Below are 24108 nucleotides of genomic sequence, written 5' to 3' on the forward strand. Positions count from 1 at the left end.
GAACAGTAGGTTTTTGACGGTAGGGGTGTGTTACACGTGGGTGTATTTGGCAGAATTTTTGAATGGGGCACCCGTAGGTATCTGCCATGCCCCGGAGTGGGAGATGGCGGCACTTGTTCTCCGGACACCGTGACTTGCCCGGAGAAAAATGCCACCCAGTGACCGGGGATCGAACCCGTGACTGCGAGCACCGCAGCCGACGCGTTGACCGCTCGGCCACCTCGTCCCCCAAAATTATTTATTATAGTTATTTTTTGGCAACACATAGAAATATATGATTAACTTTTGAAATAATGGAAGGTAATCGTAATTGCATTATAAGTTTATAAAACAGTAGCCAATAACTATGTACATTTAAAACCATAGTAATTTATTTATTTATCCATATTATTCAAATAGTTTGGTTATTTTGAATTTTGTTTTTACAATTATATTCCTAATTTTTTTTTTTTTTTTGTGGGTTGAGGCTTCGACAAACTGAGGTCAATTAGCCTGTGGAATTATGAGGGAGGGTACTGTAGGTTTTGAACACGTGTGTTTTTTTTTCAGAATTTTTAAGTGGGCACCTGTAGGTATCTGCCATGCCCGGATGCGGGATGGTGGCCTCTCTCTCCAGACACCGTAACTGCCCGAAGAAAAATGCCACCCATGACCGTGTTCGAACCAACAACGGTGCACGTTGCAACCAAAATTGTTATTATTACCTATACCAACCTTCTGTAAGCAGTTCATGGATAGTTTGGTTTAATTGTATATTTTATACCTATCAATCTTATATGATATTTCATACTGATTTTTGATTTATGACCATCTCAAATGTTTTTAGTTAAATAGGGGAGAGTGTTGTACCTTGGGACCATTTTTATTAAATGTCCCATAACAGCTCTAATTGTTAATATTTCACATATTACAAATATTTTTGATAAAATAAATCTATACATGAGTATTTTTTTTCCAAATCCTAAATCAACTGCCTTCTGAGAAAATTTTATTTTTAAAAAAATAAAAAAAATGGTCCAAGGTGTAATGTACCTTGGAATTTACATTGAAATATACATATAAATATAAAAAAAAAATTTAATATATTACTTAAAAAATTATAAATTACCTAACTGATTCAGTATATAGATCAATTATAACCACTTAATCTTAGGTAGATGATAAAAAATATTGTTCAATTTTTTAAACCTTAAAATTTATGATTTGGTCCAAGGTACATGCATACCAATTTGGAAAGAATGTAATTTTTTAGTCCTTAATACTAATTTTTTGTCTTAATTGACTACACCATTAAATTCTATTCGATATTTAACGTGAAATGGCACTAACTCTAAGAGCTTCTATCACAAATTTATATGTTGAAAATACAATTTAAAAAAACCAAAAATTTATTATTTTGATAGGCTTATTTACATTTTTTTTATTATAAATTCATTAGTTATTTTATTGTTCTAACTGTGGATATATTTCAATGTCGTAGAACTAGTGACTATAATTCCATCCATGAATTGATTCTTTATCAATTACAAAGGCAGAAATAAGCATAAGACCAAGGTACATGTGGTCCAAGGTTCAACACTCTCCCCAACTGTACTAAATTATTTTACTATAATACATTTGTACCTTCTGACACATTCATTAAAATATTAAATAACATTTTTATAATTTACCAAGCTTCTAATGTTTATACCTTTTGTTTATACATATTTACTGTGCATTATACAATACAAATCAATATAATATATTGTTACTTGTTAGAATATGAATATTATTTATATTGTGATAATAACACTTACATTACTGGCTTCCATTTCTTTCGAAGCAACACAAATTTCCTGTTCTGTCAGGAAACCATTAAAGTGTTCAGTTGAGTTGCACAAATCTGTTTGCATTAATGGTTCAGACAAATAGCGTGAAAACTGTTTGAAAACTGTAATTATAAAAATGAATATATTGCTTAAAAAATGGATCTAAGACTGAATAATTATGACAATCTTTTTATGAAATGTATAATAATATATTATATTATTATAAATAAAATATTTTAATAATTTTAAAATTTGTAATAATTATAATACTGTAATAAATTTATTGACTTTTGTAATAACATAGTTAGTCGGCAGGGAATAACTAGTCATATAATATAATACACACCTCCTGGCGACTCATAAGACCAACTTGCGGTGACACATGGTTGTTTGTTATCGACAACTTGTTCAGGTAGACAAATTGTATTGACTTCGTCTGATAAATCATACGGTGTGCTAAGTTCTACTAATACAGAGTTGTTGAAATAACGGAATTTTTCAAATTTTACTCCAGGGTGACTAATTATCCTGGAAACTGATCTTTTTGTTAAATTCTGTTCATTGGCTACTCGAGATTTGCTTGAAATCACTTCCCATTGTTCAGGCGATAGAGATTCATCACTGAAATAATAACAATACAAATTTTAAGATTAAATAATTAAACCAAAATTTTTTTTGTAATAGAAAAATGCACTAACATAGAATGTACGCAGCTATAAGACGAAAGTATCCAATTCCGTTTTACAAGACTAGATGTACATGACTTATGGGTTTTTGCGTTATGAAGGTAGACAACAGAAGGCCACATTTCCATGGATAGTGGATCTTTGCCTCCAAAATCTCCACACACTATAAAATAGGGTAAACATTTCAATTCAAAAAATTTAATTAATACAAAATAAAGACTTACGGTGCTTAGAAGAACATTTTATTTCCACAGTATCACAGGATGTTGATGCTGATTCAAGGTAACCCGTCAAACTCTTAGAACTATTTAAAGTTGAGTTATCTTTCAACTTAAGATAGCCCACAAAGTTTTCTGTAGAGTTTTCATTTGTTCGGAAATTAGTTGTTTTTGTTTCAGTAAATCCAAGACTTTGACACACAAAGTTGCTCCAAGTGTCTGTCCAATTATCACTACATACTTTCATGGCGATTTCGCTTTCTTTTCTGTCATTAAACATAAATGGTTTATATATTATAATATATTTATAGTAAAGTTAGGCAAGTACATATTATTATTTTTATGTCAAGTATTAATTTTTCCGAGTCTAGTTGAGTTTTGAAGCCAAGTATTCGAAAAGTGTCAAGTACTCAAAAATTGTCTCGAGCACTAGAATCTTACTCAAAAAGGGCTGAGTACCTACTCGTAATTGCTAAAGTATTTTAAATTACATGAGTACTAGAAAATTTTTGATGTACACTGAAATTGTAGAGTTTTATAAATGTTTTATATTAATTTATTATTTAGTAAGCAAGAAGTATAGAAAAAATTAAAAATATAATTTATCTTATATTATATAAAAATTAAATATATTTAAAACTTAAAGATATTTATAGTTTTTTGATTTATTTTTTCAATACAACAGTGGAGTCCTCGACTTAAGTAATGTACTTGGTTGTACTTGTACAAAAAAAAAGTAGTCAAGTTTAGTAGAATACTCAAACCTAACTCGAAAAATTTTTCAAATTTAAGCACACAACCCACCTCTAATATAATATTCCTATGAATGTAATAATATAAAAATTTACAAAATACAAAATACACACTTTGCAAAAAGTTGAACACCGTCGAGTTGAACACATTGCCATTCATCACTTCGGTCTGTGCACTGTGCTATATTGTCACAAACTTGGTTTTTTGGAATACATTCTGAACCAGTATTACATTTAAATTCGTTGGAATTACATTCTAAAAATGAACGATTATATGTATTAATATTTTATATTTGATTTATAATTCTAGTAATTATTTTTTTAATTTAATATATTCGTGACAACGGGAAAGGGTCTCCCGTAAGTCGTAACTAACATTTTAAATAATTTTTGAAATATTATTCACACAGTTTCTTATCAGATAGATCACTAGTTTTCAGTTGTTCTTTAACTGAAACTTCGCACATTTCTTAGGTTTATTATTAAAAATAAGCTATTAGTAAGTCTACATAATTGTTATTAACATTTTATAATCTTTTATAATCTCTATATACCACAATTTTGTTCATCCTCGCCTCCACTACAATCATTTACTCCATTGCACTGTAAAGTACTCGATATGCAATAACTGTTAGAACATTGATACCCATCACAAGTACCTAAAACAAGGAATTATATAAATGTCATAATTTAATATTTGTATTATATTTGTATTATAAATAGTATTACTATTGCATTGTAGCTCATCTGAATGGTCATTACAATCAGATTTTCCGTCACAAAAATAGGATACTGGTAAACATTGTCCACCAGTACATTGTTTTTCGTCATTGGTACACTTCCATGAGTCTATTATATAAACAATAACACATTAAATATACATTTTATCATGACTTTATCCATTGTTAAAAAAAATAATTATGTGTATTGTACACGAACCACAAGATTGTTCATCACTGCCGTCTTCGCATTCCATAATGTTATTGCAGACCAGATTTCTTTGTAAACATTCACCACTTTTACACTGATAAAAAATAATATTAATTAGTTATGACATTAAATAATTAGTTAATAAATTATATTCTTATTACTTGGAAATTTCCAGAACAAGCATTTTCGACACAGTCATATTCATCTGAGTTATCAGTACAATCTTTATTTGTATCACATCTTGATGACATTTTTATACAATATGAACCGTCTTTGGTTGTACCGTTCATACACTGGAATTGTCCTTCTTCACATTTGTTTGAATTCAATAACTCTGGCATCATATCCATGGCATCTGATTTATTATTTTTTTTGTTTTCTTTTTCTGTTTTGGTTTTGTTTCTCTTTGTAAATCCACTATCAGACAAATAAAATTCAGGATTTTTGGAAGTCTTCTTGTCTTTTTTCTTTGACTCTGGTTTTTGGTATAAATCCAACGCACTCATATTGTCATTTTCATTAACGACATCTGAAAAGTTTGATTCACTCGAGTGTGTTATAATTTGATCTATCGCATCTTGTTCATCAGGTGAACTATTTTCACTGAAATTGTCAAAACTGCTTTGTGTAGATGTACTTAAAACATCAACATTAGGTGAATTAGTTATCTGATCTTCCAGAGATGTTAAAGACTGTAACTTTTTAGTAGGGTCGGGTATACTAGTTTTTTCTAAAGTTATCAAATCATCTGAATGTATTTTTTCTGAGAAATTTGGATCTGTTGAACTATGCAATGGCTTAATTAGTTCTTGTTCAATTGTTGGAGACATAGTGGTCATATCAACGAATTCGGTAACATGTTCAGTTGTAATATTTTCCAATTCTTTAATAGATAAATTTATATCTTCTTTGATGGTTAAATCTGTATCTATACTTGAAACGGTTACTATATCTGATAAATCTTTTACATTATCCAAAATAGTTAGTTCTGGAATTTCGGTTATTTTTTCAATTAGACTTTCAGTGTGGGAATCCAATATTAAATCAATAGAAGTTTTATTTTCTGATTTCAATTCCATTTGTTCCAAACCTAAAGATTCTGTCTTCATTTCCTCTTCCGTGGATACATTTTCTTTTTCTGTTACTTCCAAATCACTAGGTAATTTAGGAATACCTGGAATTATAGATGAAGCTGTAGTCAACCAGTTTTCGGTTATTGAAGGAATTGTAGTGGATTCTTCTGGATCATTCAAATCTACATCTCCTAACAATTCAGAACTTTCTTTGGGTTTCAAATTGTCTTTAGATGCTGACTCAGTTTTCGTTTCAAATTCAGATTCTGTAGATACAATATAAGTCACTTCAGGTTTGATTTCATGACTGAATACTTCTTGTGAATGTGATTTTGCTTCTCTATCAGATTGATCCATATTTAAAATTGATTTCTGTGTTGAAGAACTTGAAAATGGCTTATTATTTTGTTCTGCGAAATCTGAATCAGAACTTATATCAACATCTGACAACGATTCATAACTGTCAATAAAACTTGATTTTGAATCTGGGTCTGCACTAGGTTCCGGTTCTGGTTTAGTATCCGGTTCTGTTTTTGTCACAAATTCTGATTCTGATTTTATTTCTTGTTCTGGACTAAGTTCTGGCTGATTTGACTTCATTTCAGATTCAGGTTTTACACTAGATACAGAATTTGGCTCCAGTTCAGATTTGACTTCTGGTTCTGAACTAGGCTCCGGTTCAGATTTTACTTCAGATACAGAATTTGGCTCCAGTTCAGCTTTGACTTCTGGTTCTGAACTAGGCTCCGGTTCAGATTTTACTTCAGATACTGAATTTGGCTCCGGTTCAGCTTTGACCTCGGGTACTGAACTTGGCTCCGGTTCAGTTTTTACATCGGGTACTGAACTTGGCTCCGGTTCAGTTTTTACATCGGGTACTGAACTTGGTTCCGGTTCAGCTTTGACTTCAGGTACTGAACTTGGCTCCGGTTCAGCTTTGACTTCAGGTACTGAACTTGGTTCCGGTTCAGCTTTGACTTCAGGTACTGAACTTGGTTCCGGTTCAGCTTTGACTTCAAGTACTGAACTTGGCTCCGGTTCAGCTTTGACTTCAGGTACTGAACTTGGCTCTGGTTCAGATTTTACTTCGAGTACTGAACTTGGCTCCGGTTCTGCTTTGACTTCTGGTTCTGAACTAGGCTCTGGTTCTGTTTTAACTTCTGTTTCTGAACTAGATTCCTGTTCAGATTTTACTTCAGACACTAAACTTGGCTCTGGTTCTGCTTTAACTTCTGTTTCTGAACTAGATTCCTGTTCAGATTTTACTTCAGACACTAAACTTGGCTCTGATTCAGATTTTACTTCAGATACTGAACTTGGCTTCGGTTCTGCTTTCACTTCAGGTTCGGGGCTAGACTCAAATTCTGCAGTGATTTCAGGTTCTGAACTTTGTTTTGGTTCCGGTTCCACTGCAGGTACTGAACTAGGCTCTGGTTCATGTTTAAATTCAGGTTCTGAGCTAGGTTCAGATTTTGAACTTGGTTCAGTTTCTGTCTTTAATTCAGGTTCTGCTTCTGATTTTGTTTCAGGTACTAAACTAGGTTCAAACTTCGGAAAAGAATCATATTCGGACATAGTGTCAAAGCTGTCTTCTTCAACTAAAAAAAAAAAAACGTTTATACATAGATTTTAAACACATTTGATTGTTTATAAATACTTACTAATTCGCTTGCAGTCTTTCATATTCTCACTTATAGTAAGTTCAGGTGGACACGAACATTCAAATTCTAAATTTTTATAATCATAAGAACAGTAATGGGAACATTTTCCGTTATCTATTTTGCATTTATCCATAACAGCTGTAAATATAATATTAAGGTTGAAATATTATATTATTTATAAAAAAATAATTTTACTTACGATCTGAGCGCAATCTATGGATAGGAACTCTATAATTGTATAAAAATCCATTAGACTCTCGTAAATAACTATCCAATCGAGTGTTAAGAGTTACTGCATCAATGAGATCCTGTGGTTCACTATCATCTTTATATTCCCAGCCTATTCTATATTTAGCTACTACACTTCCAGGACTATAAATTTAATAATTAATAGTTAGTTCATATAAGTTCTACTTTAATCTATAATGAATAAACAATACTTACGAAAATTCAATGACTTTAATATGTATATCATCATTAACAGTACTTAATGGTTGATTTTTAAAAAGAACATTTTTCAGCTGAAAGCATATGAAAATATATTATTGTAAAATAAAATGTTTAATTTAACGATAAATTACCTCGGTTTCGATAGAACGCGCAAATCTTTGGAATTCTCCAGATGATCTGTTTGCCAAGTCAGGAGTAAATTGCATATTGTCAATAACAATTTCGCCTTGTACGGTTCTAGGAAGGTATACTCCCGACATATCGGTGGTCGGAGGGCTAAATGGACTCGAACTTTCTACACTAGGTGGTGGGCTGACTGACGAGAAATGTCCGTGGTGATTACCAAAACCAGCGATTTTCTCATTCTCCATGAAATTCCTACTCTCTAATGCGGTTTCGTTGTTGAATATTATACCGGCTAAAAAACGTGGGATTAATCTCCGATTTATAATTTAAATTGATTTTACTTACTTGACGCTAAAATCGCGACGATGACAGCAGCAGCCAATAATACCAATCCAAACACCCAACACATAAATGGTTTTTTAGATTGATTCATATCTCGTTTATCTTTGGTTACATACAATTTTTCTCCACCCCTATGGTAAATCAAATTTATTGTAAGTCATAAAAATTTGTATTTATTAAAATTAATTCATTATTAATTATGAAAAACACTAACCTTATGTATTTTTTGTGTTCATTCACAGGAATAAAATAGTCATCGTACGTATCGTTCATATTGACAGCAGTTTCTTTTTTTTTCGTGGGAACTCCATTTTCTTTGCCATTAATGCTTTTGGCGAATGGTTTCATATTAATTAATTCTAAGTTCACAGCTTCAGCCATTTTATCCTTTTCTTGATTAACGGTACCATTATGCCCGTTAGTTAGAGGTTTTGGTACGTCAGTTTTATCAGTCTCAAAGCTCGGGTTATCAATACCCGTGCGAGGTGTTTCCATTTCTATAAAAAGTAAAAACACATACAATATTTATATCATATTATCGCCTTAAGAATATGTTTGTAAATGTTTAAATTCATATAATTCAATAAAATAATATATATTTTAAAATATAGGCTTATAGGTTAGTCTTTAAATACGATAATCTCGGAATTAAATTAAATAATAAGACATGTGAGTTGGGAATATTATCAAACAGTTAGTCAACGTTTTTTTATGAAAAATTTAATTGCATTGCTTAACAACAATTGTATACAACAATACCTCTGGAAAAGTCAGGCACGTCTATGATGAGTTTAGCGTCGCCAGAGGATGATTCTGTGTTGGAATTGTCCAAACCACTGTCGGCATTGGACGAGGACGGTGGCGACACTCTATGGTTGACAACCGTCCTGTCACCGTCGTATAAGGTGGTCACCGAGTTCTCCTGCATGTGTTTAGTGTCACCGCCACTGGTTGTCGACATATCCACGTAGTCCCCGTAACCACTCAGATTTCCACAGACACTACTAACATGTCAAATCTGTAAAATTTAATTGAGATTAATTAAAAATTATTTTTTAATTATAAACACAAACTAGGTAATTGTATTTGCCACAATATGTGTATAACAAATTGTATCATCGTAGACTTAATTTAGATAATAATTGGGAGGGTGGTTTTATTATATAGTTATGTATAGTCATATCAGATTTTATACACGGAAATGTATAAACTTCGCGTGCGGTCCATACGACACCCCATCTGTATACATAACTATATGAAACCAGTGAAAGGTGCTTCATATCTAAAAGAGTTATGCCGTCGATTAGTTAAATAAACTGGAGAGGAAAGAGAAAGCTTACTAAGTGAAAAAAATATGCAATAATCTATTTGCCTTTGGTAGTTTTTTTAAAATGGTAATATTAGTATACAACTAGATATAACTAAACAACCAACCCTGCTCTTATACAAAATATTTGAAATGCTTTTAAGGTTATGCATTTTACCTGTTTATTATGCTTCACCATAGTTATAAATTAAAATTATACAAAATACATTTTCATTATAGAAAAGAATCATAATTATTAATATAGGATAGGACAATTAATTATAATAATTGTTGGTAATATCATAATATGATAAATACGATAGGATAAGTATGGTTTGAAATTGTATAAAAAAAGTTATTAAGATTTAAATAATACAACAGAAAATAAAAAAATATATATTATAATTATATTACCTATATTATAACCAAGAAATATCGAAAATACATTCACAATTTTTCATAAGTGTTAAAATATTAATTCATAACATTTTCAATTTTAACACATTATAGGCTTGATAACTCTACAAGATTCCATATAAGTTCCTCTTACAGAAACCTAAAAATCGCAAAATAGTCAAGTTTGATTTTTTTTATTAACATTTCAAGTTCAAATTTCTAGAAAATAATGATTATAATTATGTTGATATTGCTTAAAAAATATTATTTGCAGGAACTTGAAACTTTTAACCACTACGTATATTTGTACGTATCTGCGTATTATTCACGGACTGACAGACGGTTTCCACTCAAAATTATTTTTTTCATCGCATATTATCGTATGGAATTGTTTATAATTATTCGTCATTTAAAGCATCTAATGCACAGTACCTAACCGAAGTCAATGATGAAGTATACTCGAACACTCGACACCTATTATACGGCGGATTGAGATACCCCATTTCGTATAGGTAGTGGTTTAACTTAAAATCCTTTTAAAATACACGCGGGATGTTTAATATTACTTGAGATCGAAGAAAATAATATTCACATTTCTTTTAATATCAATTAAATAACATTTAGTTTTTTCAATACATATTATATACTATACTGACTTATGCATTAATAATATATATATGCATATTATATTTGTCTTATCTTATAGATGAAGACAAAATAATCCTGTAAAGAAACTGAATATAGAACCTGTATAGAAAGCTGTCCATCAGATAAAAGACATAAAACAACTGGATACGTTTCGGGATATTTCAGATCGTTGTATGTGTCGATATACCTATATAGTTTTCAATATGATTTGTAAATGGACTAGTAACTACTTTTCATACATCGAAGAACCTCAATCCAAATAGTATATAAACGCGATATCTTTCCAATGCTATATAAACTCCAACAAACAATAGGTAGGTACCTACCTACTTTTATATTTATTTTAATAGGTAGGTATATATATATTTTTTATATATATAAAAATAACTAGATATATTCTGTCATATTAATTTTTTCTTTTATAATATTATGGCCTTTAATTAAAAGTTCTTAGATAAAACTAACTTACGAATTATTTAACAAATTAGTAAGAGACCTAGTGGGATCTTCATAATCTGTGAGATAAATTTGACTAAATGAGGTCAATAATACGTATATATAAAAGACAGAACCATTTAATATTCGCAGTTGAAGTATTGAATTCTATACCAATGAAAACCAATTGGTACATTATAGCGTGTCGCTAATGACTAACCACCGTTTAGTGTGCGTCATAGTACCCATTTCTTACGGACTTTAGGTGCACTAGAAAATGACTGGTGTCATCATTTGTGAAAAGAATAAAAGAATTGTATAATAAACACATTAACTGATCTACAGACTGGCGAATTTCAATAATTTGTCAAAATTATTTATGGCTTAGAGTTAGGAAAAGGCGGTTAAGTACAATTATGTGTAATTGTGTTTCTTAAGATAAAATATTTTTGACTTATTTGTGTCACAAGGTTAAACTCACCTCAAAACCAACGGAAATTGAATTTTAAATGACAAATATGTAGAGAAAAAAAATTTCTACTTTACAATTGATCATCACTCAAGAACTTTTTAGAAAATGTTGCTATATTTTATAAGACATATTTTAATATGACACTTTTCAAAATGTATAAATTAAGTAATTAAGTTTATACATAACATTATGTATTTATACTCCACGAAATCAATAGAATTTATTAATTTAGATTTAGCTTATAAAATTATGTTTATTATTAGTTTAAATAAAAATATAAATCGACATATATAGAAATATTTTATCTAAACCATTTTATCAAGCAGAAATTGTCTTAATAATTTGGAGGAAAACTACCAACACGGGAAAACTGAAATATTTACGCAACACCGGTCTTTAAAAAATTCGATTTTTTTTCTTTGTTGTAATCCAGAAAGAAATTACCGTACAGAATTGAAATTTTACAAAGTGTTTATATAGTAATATTTTATTCAGAATTTAGCATTTGAAGTTCAAATTTTGATGAAATTTATTCAAACAAATAAAAATCTGCAGATTATATTGATTATGATTTATATTGGTAGTTAAATTTGTATTAAAATGTTTGGTTTGTAATGCAAGGTTCGACGTAAGTTGTTCATTATACCTAATAATAATTCAAAAGTATCAGAATTACAGTCACAATTGCTTTTCTATGTAAGCGTTAAATTTCAAATTTTGGGCGAAATCTGATACTTGAACGTAAAATAACGAATTTAGCTAATTTTGTTTCCGTTCAAAATACATAATATATTGGAATTATTCCGTTATTACTTTATATTATCATATTTTTCAATACAGTGTGAAATTTGCCAAGTATTGGGACTGATGTGTATCATGAATCTATATTTACATCAGTCCATAAGTATTACCATATATATTATACATGCATAAATTAAGCTTTAAGTTTTTTTTTTGTTTTTGAATAATTTAACCTTGGATCTGAGCCGTAGAAAATACTCAATTATTTAATTTTTTTATTCCATTCGTAATAAATGGGAATCCCGGAAATAAAACCTAGAAACGAAAATGATAATATAATCAGATAATTAGTAAAATCTCGGAATATATTTGTAATCTATTTGCAGTGTTATCAATACTATAAAATTATACATTCAAATATTATACAATTATTTATATGTTTATTTTGTCCAATTTATTACAAAGAGTCTATCTATTTTTTCAAATGTACATATTATGTACTATATGTGTTAAATATTATGATGATATTATATTCATATTATATTAAGCGTGTTTCAGAAAATATATATGATATGTTTTTTTATGTAGAAAAATCTATACGAATCAGCATATAATAAGTTAATGATATGATAGAATATAATTAGTTATGATCACTCTATATACAAAAAGTAGTTTAATTTGCTATCACACGAAATTTTAGATTCAGAAATTCCCTATATATATACTATATTGCTTTCAAAAATTCAAAATAACTCAACAATAAAATCATACAAGTCTGATAAGTTAATCTGTCAAGATATTATACAGTTGGAATTGGGGGAATTTAAGATCATATAAAAATACACTATTGATCACTGTATACTGTGCACACTTTACTGCATTATATTCTTGTGTCTCGTGGCTTGCAAAGTTTTCTTTTCAAAGTGCTGAATTTATTATATAGTAAAACATGGAAATTATTAACTTTTCTAACATGTTAATATTACGAAATAATATTGATAACACTACAGCTGATACGTCAGATATTATATTAATATTTTTATTTTATCATTTAAAAGCATTTAAATTTAAGCAATTTAAGCATTTTAAAAAATTTACCAGCATTTTAAGTTTCATAACATTATAGATTATTGATAACACAGCAAATAGATTGTATATTATATTCTGTGACTATATATTACTTATATTATAATTGTGGTTTTATTTCCGTAAACCTAAAAAACGGAGTTTAAAGTAAAATATCGTAATTATTAAAGTGTAATTGAAAGGCTGAACAATACTCAGAACTTCACGACAAAGTTTCTCTGAAAAGCTGGCAACCTAACCCAGTCTTGAAAAGTCCACGAATTAAGCCAAAAATATAAATAATTTCGTGCTAATATAGGACTCCGAAAAATTGCGTGTAAAGGGATAACAAATAGGTTTGGCAAGTTTCCAACCAATCGTTCTATCGTTGGGAAAAAGAGATAATTAAATCGCAGATCGAACGAAAAAGTCGAAACGCTCTTAAACGAATAACAATTTAAGGTCACATCGTAGGTACAGATAAACGGCATATCTTGATTTTGGGTACGTTTTAAGTATGTTTAACTTTACACGTAACTTATTATACGAAATTTAAAAGGCTGCGGTGTATATTATATTATGTATACGTTTGACAGTTAACGGTGTATGTCAAACAGACCGGTACGGCCTTCGCTATATAGCCAAATCATGTTAAATATAATATTACACCCGTTACAGCTGTATTATTATTTACTATTATTATTATCATTATTTTTTGGCGGCCAACCGAATTTGATGGAATTTGATTTCGTCATGTCCTGTATAGTTTGTCTTAGGCGAGTGCCCGTTTTCCAATTACGTTTCCCTGTGCATAGTTTCCGCAGCACATTATATTATAATAATATTATTGTGTATACAGTATAGGTATATATGGCTACCAATGTCTAGACGGGCAAATTGTTTCGACCGGTAGGTACGTGTCCAATCGGACCATTATTACTACATTATAACAAGTGGTGGTGGTGGGGCACGCGTGTGTGGGTGAGGTCCAGCCGGAAAGGTGAAAGTGGTCGCTGGGTAACTGCAGACGCGCCGACGGACAGGGTCTCTCAACACGCGGGGGACGTGATCCGACAACTTTTGAACGGCATTTTTTCCAAAAGCTGGGCGGATCGTATCGTATAATAGCGTATTAAGAATTTGGAGGCCGTGAACTCGTTGCTTTGCGGGCAGCCCTATATAATGTAGGCATATAAACTTAAGTATAATTATAGTACAATTTAAAAAAGTGATGTTTTAGGAAACGATCCGAACTCGAACTATTCACATTTTATATCAAACAAAAACCGAACATAAATAATTTAAAAACATATTTTACCTATTATAATTTATAATTATTAATTCCAGTTTACTGTTTTATCGCTCAATATCGAATTCAGTAGCTATACGAATTAAGAGTCTAAAAGTTATGTCAATTTACATTTTTATTAAATCATAAAGATTATGAAATACAATTATAATACATTATAATATATAACGATAAGTATTTTGAATCAAAATCCTGCGTTTATCACTAACACCCGACACACGTTTTAAATAATGTTCATCTGTCATACCCCAATACGTGATCCAGCTCTCCCTCTAAATTACATATCCTCCTACGCATGCTACATACGAATTATCAACCCATTTATGATATTGGTATTTTAATAAACGAGTATTCTTTGCAAATCCCGCGGCACTGTACCGTAATATAAAACGGAAATTACAACGCTCCACGACCACCAGGCTTTTTGTTATTGTGATTATTTTATTTAATGATAAAAAATATATTTTTCGTTTTCCCCGAACGTTGCAATTTCGAGTAAAAATATTAAGGCGAGACGGCTCTAAACGTTCAAAGAGTTATAGATAATACATTTTAACGATGTTTAGAAGATATTATTATCACATTTTATCATATATATATTGTATTATATATATTTGGCTCTGCAATAACTATACTGTTGGTAAACGTCACGTTAAGAAACCGGGATAAAAGCAATTTTTGGTCTATAATAGTGTATAGCGTACTTATATTAGGGTTAGCCCCGACTGACCTTAGGGCGACGGATATCGTCGTTTTTATCAAAGTATATGGTTGAAAGACTATTTTATTCGTATGATTCGCGATATAAGATTCTATATGATATATAGTTATCAATATTGTGACAATCGTTAGCGTATAAATACATTTCCAAAGACTGTGGTTGAAATGCAATGTTTAATAATAATAATACGATAGAGAACACATAGGTACATAATAATATATTATAATGTATAGTCTAAAACTACTACAATAAGACTCGTACCATAAATTCGTACCATTATAATTTTTCAGACAGTATTGTGCGCGTTTCAAACATGATTACGTGTACCTACCTAAGACCATTATGTCACCTATTTATATTATATTATATTATATATATATATATATAACTTGGCCTCAATTCGAATAGCATAAAAGAATGAATACGTTTTGGTGGTAGACAACAATGATTTGGGTCTTGGTATACAAAGAAAAACGGAAGTATTCGTGTATATGTGGTTTTACGGTAGGGTGGAGAATAAAACAAAAATTTAAGTTCTAGTGTAGGGAAATAATAACTACGCGCACAGGTACAAAAGGTGGAACGAGAAAATAAGTTTTAATGTATTTCAGGAAACTCTGGTATTATATAGCTTAATCGCGATCTCTAGCCATTTATCTCAACCCCCTTTTTCCCGGCCCTATGCCTCCCCTATTGATATATATATATATAAGCTACGTTTGAATATTCCAAGTTTGCGCAATCTGTGCGATGACGGAAAGTTGAATATTTATTTTATTTGGGTCACCCTTGAAACACTCTGTAGCGTCTGATGTCATGTAATATTATATAATTGGTGTCGAAGTTTTCAGAATAAATTATATGCGAACATATGAAATATATTATATTATATTATAGAGACAGAGTTGAACTTTTGACGTTCCCGAGGCGGTACGTGAAATAATTTTTATCACCCAGGTCGACCTAGAACAACAGCATAACAACGTCGGAGGTCAATGCGCGAAACCGCGATTTGATCTTTTGATTTTCTAATTTCTAAAAAAGAAAACTGCAGCAACGAAAAACAGCAACAGCGACGGTCTCACTGCGGGCGCATCGTCGTTTCCAACGAGTAGGTAGGTTAAGACTTAGGATATGTAAAAAGTCGTGTAAAGTGTAGGTATACGCAGTAGCAACGACTACACGGACGCCACACGACGTTGTGATAATAATAATAATATAATATCATACGAAATTTGAGGCTCATTGGTTTTCTGGCGGCCAGCAGAGGTGTTCTCGTTTACCTTGATAATATTGTAATGCGTATTATACATGAGCGTAAAAAAATAAATAATATATCTGTTTGTGTGTATGTGCTACGGTCGTCCCATACATACAAAGCAGTGTGGTGTTACCGCACGTGCACACGACGTATATTGCAGCATGATATCGAGACGGTATCGTTTACCATATATTCCTCCGCTGCTGCGGGTGTGGGAAAAATAATCGTGTGCATATTATATTAAGTTGTATACGATTTCGCAGGCCTATACAAGAGAATCGGTGGGTATATAATGTTTTAATATGATATGGCTTGTGATAATATTAATTCGTCTGATCGCACACGCCAATACCGATAAAGGCGATAATAATTATTGTACGCTTGTCGACGTAGGTCGCGAGAATAAGACGTAATTAAATCAACCGGTGCTGGAGCCTTATATATATATACGAATGGAAAACGGAAGTCCGGACGTCTCTTCTCCCACTGCACACACCCCAAAATCAATCCGGAATAATAAAACGATTTTTTTAGACGATTTATAGACGTAATATAAACCTATAGGTACCTACTATGTTATAATATATTTGATTATTAATTAATAATCACAATGTTAAATTGATTCTCTTGTTAGACATGGCAACTCAATTTAAGACAAAAATCATGACGACGCATCGATATTTATACCTTTTTCAATATAAACTTTTAAGTACCCTTAAAACTTGGATACTAGACCACCGCTTTTACAAAATTGTTGATCCTCAGTACGTTTTAAACATTTGCATGGCGTGGACCATGGACGTTCGTAAAATTCGTGTATTACATTGTATAGCAAACTAGCAGAATAAATTGGTATAATGCTATTATGAACATTGAACATGTTTTCACACAATATAATTTTTCAATTACTTGTAGGTACGCAAAAAAAAAAAAACGTTTTAGCAATAAATATAATACATATTAATCGATTATTGGGAAGGGCGCTTTAATTTCTGTAAAGGATCCCGCGACCCCCACACCCTATTTGCGCTTATATTATGTTTGTCGACTGGCAAAGTATGTATTTTTTACTTATGACAGTCATGTACCACTTGTAGGTAGGTACACGATTTTTGGCGTTATCATCGTCACGTACTTGCGAATAAATTATCCCTTTCAATGCGTTCATAAACCTGAGGTGGCTAATATAAGTGGATTTAATGGCAGTGTCACTATTTAAAATAGTCGGCAAGAAACGTAAAAAAATAATACGTCAAACATAATATAATATATAATTTGTATTATACTATATTTATATTTCGTCATGTAAGATTAAGAAAAAGTACAAGACACATACGTTTGATATTATGACAATGACAATCGCCAATCCACAGTTTACAAAAGCATAGGTATAGTTTGTTTTGTTCAATATTGTCATAACTATAGGGTCTAGATTCGTATACAATTATAAAGTATGAAATAGTAGTATTCATATATCATAAAACCTCAAAATATGAAAAATATGCTGTTCTAGCTTAGACATAGTATAGCATTTTTTTTTTATTTCTTCCTTGTTTCTTACTTTAAAATTATCGATGAAAATATCAGTAAAAGTAAAAAATACTCTTTTAAATCATGAAATAATGTACCTATATATGTTTTATTCGAACTACGTAATCATACTAATGATAACGAGAATGAAAATTCCAAAAAATAGTAACTCGTAGTAATGAATGAAAATATAAGCGATTACAATATGGACCATTAAGTAGAAGGGATGAAGATTTTTGAAATACACTTTACAAGTGAGCGAAGAACACTAACTAAATATTATACATAACAATATTTTATAATACTGTTTACTATAGGTGTTATGGATTTTAAAAAAGAGGAAATATAAGTTTTAGTTCAAATTGGTTAGATCACATCGGTTATTTTGAATATTTTAAATTATAATTAAATGATGTTTTTATACTTGGTTCCTGGTATTATTCTAAGTATGTGTCGACGACCTCTGATATATTATATGTATATATATATACCTCGGATACTGATAGAAAACATCCGGTACCACAATTGTATATACTTATTCACTTTTGACACCTCCATGACGACAATAATATGAGCTACGGATCGTTATGAAACCACTTGTATATTTTTTAAAAATGACCAACACCGGTAACGGTTACGTAAGACATTAGTGAACGAGCTTAGTTATTATGTATAGGACATGGGTGTATTGCGTTTTGCGTGTAATGGTTATAAGACTGTATATAGGTGTAGTATAAAAATACACTTTTCTTTTTCATTTCCAGATTTATCAGAAAATGCACTGCGAAATTTATAATATTATGAAGCCAATGTAAATTGTATAGCCGTTTTACAGAGGCGCAATCGATAGTCCATCCCACACCGAATTATCGAGAGAAACTGTCACGCCGAACATATCAAGACTTTTATAGTATTATGTGAGTATTTTGTTAAACTAACTCATTGAACGGATTATATATTTGAGGAGGGTAAATCGATGCACAACATAATGTACAAATAAATCACGTTAAACTTTCAGTCAGGAAATGACATTTGTAACAAACAATAAAGTGACACGCGTACGCATCTATTAGTATAACTATACCGAAACTATATGATCCGATACAAGGGGAAGGTCAATCGGTAACTATATATGAATTATATGATATATTATGTATTTCCTATCACTATAGTTATAAACAATGACTAGTAGTTTTCATACAAATCGTATTAATTCTATGTGCCTATGGGTATAATGTTATAATATAACTTGCCACAAACATCGATGGATGACGCAGAGTCGCACACTAGTAATACAATTTTAACTCGCGGTTAACCGACTGCGTATATAATATCATGTACTCTGTTTTTATAATAAGACGATACATATCCATTATGAAATGCTCTGAAATAATAAGCTCTGAAAATCAGGAAGCGGAAGAATTTTTAACGCATTATTTATAAGAGGATATAATTGTTATACGAGCGGTGATGGTATCTCCTATTATGACTTTAAGAAGGATTATTGTGACTTATAAAAATTGTACTATTGTACAGGTACATATAACATTTGATTACGAATGTCACAGTATGACGTATAATATTCAAATCGATATTCCATACAAACAAAACTCCATAGTCATTTTGTATTTAGTTTTTAAAAGACCTTTTATTAAATGTTTAAAAAAAATTCACAAATTTTAATTTTATCAAACCTATTACGTTTTAAATTAAATTGAGGTCAATTTATTAAAATTAACGATCTAATTTTATGAACACGTTCAATATTAATAAGCTGTAGCTATTTAAAAGAAAGACCTTCGATACATACATATATTATAACATCGTGATCTCATAGTTCAATAATCTTAATCCGAATTCCGACACGATTCAACGTTTTCGTAACGTTAGCAAATAATCAAATTTGTGAACATGAGTATTACGAAAAAGTCTATCGTCTTTCTAGTTTTAAAGATTTTCACAAAACTTCGCGTATCTATATAGCTATATATTATGTAGGTATCTACCATATTAATTATTTTTGTTTTGTCGCTTAACCTCGACCTTTGCAAACGTCGAATTGATTTGATCAATCGTCGCGATAAGAACAAAAATCGATCACGTTATTTAATTACTTATTAAACTGGAATACCTATTTGTGATCAGTTTCACTTTTAATACACGACCCAAAATCAAAATCATGTGGGATCGTCCGGGCGAAATTCCATATATTATGTTGGACGAAACTGGTTTCCAACGTATATATTACGTATATTATATTGGATCGTATACCGGTAAATACCCATAAAAATATAATTTATGACAAAACCTCGCCGATTGTTAATAGTATTACCAAACATCATGTTATTTGTGTGCATAAAAAAATAGTATATTGTAAACGAAAAAAAAATGACCGAAAGTAATTTGTTTGCTTGTCCCAAACCGGTTGCCTTCCAAGGCTGTCATTTAAATACGGAGTTCCATAAGGCAATGTGATAATCACAAGGTATAATAGTGGCACCCCACTGCACCGGTGTTATCGAGTGGTGAGTACAATATTATTTCATAATACCTACTATATAATACGTTTATAGTTTTATGCCTATATATTACGTTAAAATCCGATTTCATATAGACGGTAAAATGTTTTCTTTCAATAGGTACGTGTTATCATTATCAAAATTATAATAATATATTGTAACATAATATGAATAAATAATCCGATAATTTATATAACACAAACAATAGGTATATTATACACTTTGCGTATTAGATTTGCTTTCGGTTTGTCCAGAATTATTATAATAATATTATCGTCTTATGGTCGGATTTTGAATAATACACGAAACGTGGTATAGTAAAGTTATAGTCGTCGGCCACACACACACAAGCTTCCTATATCAGATCATGGTATCATGGTTGTAGATTTGTGGGCACCTACCTTATATCATTATACTCTTGGCAGTCTTAACGAATTCCTTGACACAATAATAATTCGTTGTGCAGCCGCGGGTGCAGCACATATTTAAGCATTATTATTATTATTATACCTACCTATAACCATTATTATTGTTATTATTGTAGGTCGTTCGTTACACATTCCTCGCGTTAAACAAACGTTGCATAACTGAAGGAAACGAAATTCTCCCTACCACGTGTCTAATATACTTATGAGTAACGTGTGTGCGTGTGTGTGTGTGTACATGTTGACTTGAATGTTTATCAATTATCATAATGCGAGAAGCCCAGAGCGTGTTGGTTGGTGTGGCCAATATCAGCCCGTGCAGTAATCTCGGAGAAAGGTCAGTTAAATGGCAATTTAAAAAGGATAGCGTTCTTTAAGTGTCGTTTTAGAATAAACAATAGGCGAATGCATTATAAGTGGCACGTTTAAAAGTATTTAACTCGCAATGTTCTATGATACGCCTTGACGGCTATAGATGGATACTTTCACGAAACACGGCTATGACACAAATACGTCGGTACTGTCCTCAAAGGATTCAATTCCTACTTCGCCGGCTGCGACTATAGGTAACGTCTTGTTTAATAATAATTCACACAACGCATATTATCTACAACAGGTATCGAAATAAGTCGATTTATATTTTATTTATTTCCGCTTCAATCAACTATTTACGCTGATGTCATCCTCCGCGCGTTGACGACATTTAACACAATTCAATCAAATCGTAAACCCAATTTCAAGAGACATTATTTTTCTGCTTTGATTTTCGATTTATATAACATCCACATCAAATACATCATATACGTATACGACTAGTTTGTATTCATTATCTTTTATGTAATATATAATATAATATTTTATTTTATTATTACACAATAATGAAACAAAACAAATATGTATACTATATATTATATCTTTATTGTAGTTAAGTTTACGATATGATTTTCTAACTAATACTTAGGTATGGTCAGGAATGTACCTATAGGTATTCAATGTTTTATCTGATATCGTATTTTAAACTGTTAATAGTGTTTTAAATAATTAGCTATATATATTCCTATACCACTTTAGTAAATAACATATCTGTTGTTCATGCATGCATATAAGTGCACAGAATAAATGTTGACAGTTATTACAAGTTTTTATAATCTTTCTTCATCGCATCTAGAAGTGTTAAAATACCATGAATTAAGAAATATATATTACAACAAGTTTCAAACTCTTGAATGAATCTTAAATGTTTCGTATCATTATGACCAGTTGTGTTAGTTTCAGTCCGATTGCATAACTTTTTTGACAGTATAGGTATCTTATGATAACGAATTTTATTTTAATAATATTATAGATATACTTTTCCGATTAAAATGTTTTTTCAGGTCTATAGACGTCCGTATAATGGTGTACAAGAATTCGGTTGCTGGTAATTTCTTCATTGTATTATTAAACTTTGTTTATCTTTCTTTCATTATTTTTTCTATACACTGAAATAAATTATACTATCAGTTGTTAAACACACCTATCATTTTATCAACAGGTTTTGTAGAAATAATGTCAAGTAACATTTGATAAATCATTCGCTTCATTGAAATATTTGAATACAAGGTATAATAATACAGGGGTTTCAATGGCTCAGACTAATATAATGGTGACCTATATCAAATAATGGCGGAAATACGACAAACGAATAAAAGGCATTTTTCTGTGCTAGAACGTACAAAAAACCTTTTCCACCGGACAATAAACAATATTCTTCTACCATACAATATGTACCTGCTGATACACCTGGTAGGTTCGTTGTTATACCTGCGAGTTACAAACGTGCCCTTTTAGGAGTATATAATATATAAGTACACACTTAACGATGCGCGATGTTTCAAATGTGAAATGAGTTTTCTCTAAAACGTGAGAATAAACGCAGCAGTGACAGAAAAAATAAAAGATACTAACGTAGGTCGTAGGTTGCAAATGTTTTTTTTTCTAGAGGACTTTATTTTCAATTTCAAATGTTGTATACTGTAACGCTATGTTTAAAACGTTTAACACTATACAAACTTTATATGCGAATTCAAATAAACATCACATTGAATAACAATAGTGTCCGTCGACATTGAAATGTAGGTACATTTTAAAACAATAAATTAAAAAAAAATAACTTCAATTTAAAAGTGTTTTTCACGAACGTAATAAATATAATAATATATATAATTATGTGTTGAGCTGTAATGTTATTTTCACAAATATCGTTGAGGCTTAAAGGATATGCGTAGGTATTATTGATACCCTTGACGAAAACATATTTTATACGAGTTACAGACAGGAATTTCACAAAGATATATATTGAATAGATCGTAAAATACGAGTTACAGCCGGAGTCTGTTCCCGAAACGTGTTTGTCGAAACGTTTCGTAAATCCGATAACTAAAAAGTATATAGGTAGTAGGTGTCGTACAATAATAACAATAATACTAATATTAACTGTACATATGAGAAATCGGTGTTTGTGAGTTAATACAAAAAAAAATTCAATATAAAGACGAATTCCTCGGGGTTGTACCTCTCGTATACACTTGTGACGCACGTTCTGGACCCATGGACTTCAATGTCTAGTGTATAGGTGTATGTAATATTATAATAATATCATAATAACACAACGCAGGTACCTATACTGCGCAGGTACCCACAATATTATGTGTATAAAATATATATACATGTATATTATGTATTGTACATATGTATACGCACATACATAATATATATGTATAGTATAACATAGTGTACACTCGTTCGTTATATTCTCGGACCTCGTCACGTCCTGTGCACAGATTCTTGTATCACAATAGTCTCGAATTGTAGGGGAATTATTATTATAATAGTAATATAATGGACACAAGAGAAGTGAATAGTGGCGGCGGCGGCGGCGGCACGATGGGATCGCACCTTGTCTGTGCAGGTACGACGACTACGACGCTCTTGCAGCAGTGATCGCTGCCCTCTCCCGCCGCCGCATCGTCCGCCAGTAATACCGCAACGACTTCTCTCATTAACCCCTGGGCAACACACACGCACACATATTTCGGTGTACCGGTCCGTTGAACCCGGGTGCAATAACCATCCAACCACGTAATAATTGTATATATTTTATTATATTATACTATTACCATTATATTTTATAAACGCCTATCGCATTAATATATTATAATGTAGATCGTATTTTTATTCGGATTTAATATAATA

General features: G+C 31.0%; 1 protein-coding gene across 1 annotated transcript in view; it reads right to left on the reverse strand.

Moving 5' to 3' along the window:
• The window catches only part of LOC100169235, a 62569-nt gene that overhangs the window by 5168 nt on the left and 33293 nt on the right, over positions 1–24108 (reverse strand). The window contains exons 3-18 of the mRNA XM_001950873.5: positions 8806–9064; positions 8261–8543; positions 8050–8177; positions 7710–7996; positions 7573–7649; positions 7328–7500; positions 7129–7266; positions 4556–7065; positions 4404–4488; positions 4194–4313; positions 4019–4123; positions 3579–3720; positions 2719–2978; positions 2507–2657; positions 2155–2429; positions 1797–1930 (exon numbers count right to left, since the gene is read on the reverse strand). Coding sequence (XP_001950908.3) covers positions 1797–1930; positions 2155–2429; positions 2507–2657; positions 2719–2978; positions 3579–3720; positions 4019–4123; positions 4194–4313; positions 4404–4488; positions 4556–7065; positions 7129–7266; positions 7328–7500; positions 7573–7649; positions 7710–7996; positions 8050–8177; positions 8261–8543; positions 8806–9007 — 5070 coding nt within the window. The 5' untranslated portion in view covers positions 9008–9064. The remainder of the gene's footprint in view (positions 1–1796; positions 1931–2154; positions 2430–2506; positions 2658–2718; positions 2979–3578; positions 3721–4018; positions 4124–4193; positions 4314–4403; positions 4489–4555; positions 7066–7128; positions 7267–7327; positions 7501–7572; positions 7650–7709; positions 7997–8049; positions 8178–8260; positions 8544–8805; positions 9065–24108) is intronic.

Source organism: Acyrthosiphon pisum, chromosome A1 (assembly GCF_005508785.2).
Source record: "Acyrthosiphon pisum isolate AL4f chromosome A1, pea_aphid_22Mar2018_4r6ur, whole genome shotgun sequence".
In the NCBI taxonomy this organism is placed as follows: Eukaryota; Metazoa; Arthropoda; class Insecta; order Hemiptera; family Aphididae; genus Acyrthosiphon; species Acyrthosiphon pisum.